Raw genomic sequence first — 924 nt, 5'->3', positions numbered from 1 at the left:
TTGGAACATTCCCTTAGAATGGGATGGGGGATTTAAAAGGGAGGGCTTCCGCTTTTTAAAGAGGTTCCCTGTCATTTTTTTGGGAACCCCTTCAGGAGAGAAGGGTTCCGTTGACCTTTCGGCACACGGTTACTGCTACGAGAAGGTTATGCGAGATTGGATACCGTGCTGACGTCCAGTAAATTTTATCATAATACGTTTCGCAGGACTACATTTCTCCAGCAAATTAAGGAGTTACCCCTGCGTTTATTCTCCGTTGGAAAAGAGGCTATCGATGGATACCGTTTGCTCAGCTTTCGACGAAACCAATGGCTCAGCACGACAGCCATGATAACAACGATGAAAGTGTTGGCTGAGAAGTACACTGACGTCGGTGTGGTGAGTCCCTCCTTTCGCGAGCCGAAGGAACCCGACCGAAAGAGAATAGTCGCAAATGCTTATAAGGCATTCACACCCACCAAGAGCAAGTTGATTGGGGCGCTAAACTACGATGGAGCACACTGGGTAGCCTTCTTCATTGACGTGGGGAATCGGGTCTGCATACTCTTTGATCCACTACAAGAGGATATGAACTACGCAAAAATTAAAGCAAGCATCAAGGAAGTGGTGGAACCTCTGTTGCCTGTAAATACCGAGCTGACGTACGACAACTACACATCGTGCTTTCAGCAGGACAACGACAACTGTGGATTGTGGTGCCTCATTGTTCTTGAGCTAAGTTTAACTGGTATGCCATGGCACAAGGGATTGTACCAGCTGGTCCCGTATCTGCGACTGCGTTTCCTGAGCCTGTGCTTGGGCTACGTTGAGGAAAAGCGATAATGCTGAGTGTGGAATCTCGTATTGAATTGCGACTTAAACTTTTCATCGTACTGCATTCATGAATGCTTCCTTTTGCTTTTGTTTCACTAAAATGTCTGCATT

General features: G+C 46.6%; 1 protein-coding gene across 1 annotated transcript; it reads left to right on the top strand.

Annotated features, from left to right (window-relative positions):
* Positions 1–339: 339 nt before the first annotated feature.
* PITG_17634 (uncharacterized protein) lies at positions 340–822 on the top strand (the record flags this gene model as incomplete). The annotated part of the gene is made up of 2 exons (XM_002896455.1): positions 340–534; positions 601–822. 2 exons carry the CDS (start codon positions 340–342, stop codon positions 820–822), a joined length of 417 nt encoding a protein of 138 aa, XP_002896501.1.
* Between the last annotated feature and the right edge of the window lie 102 nt (positions 823–924).

The sequence above is a fragment of the Phytophthora infestans genome, genomic scaffold (genome assembly GCF_000142945.1).
Source record: "Phytophthora infestans T30-4 supercont1.59 genomic scaffold, whole genome shotgun sequence".
Taxonomy (NCBI): Eukaryota; Oomycota; class Peronosporomycetes; order Peronosporales; family Peronosporaceae; genus Phytophthora; species Phytophthora infestans.
This window is presented reverse-complemented; position numbering and strand designations above follow the sequence as displayed.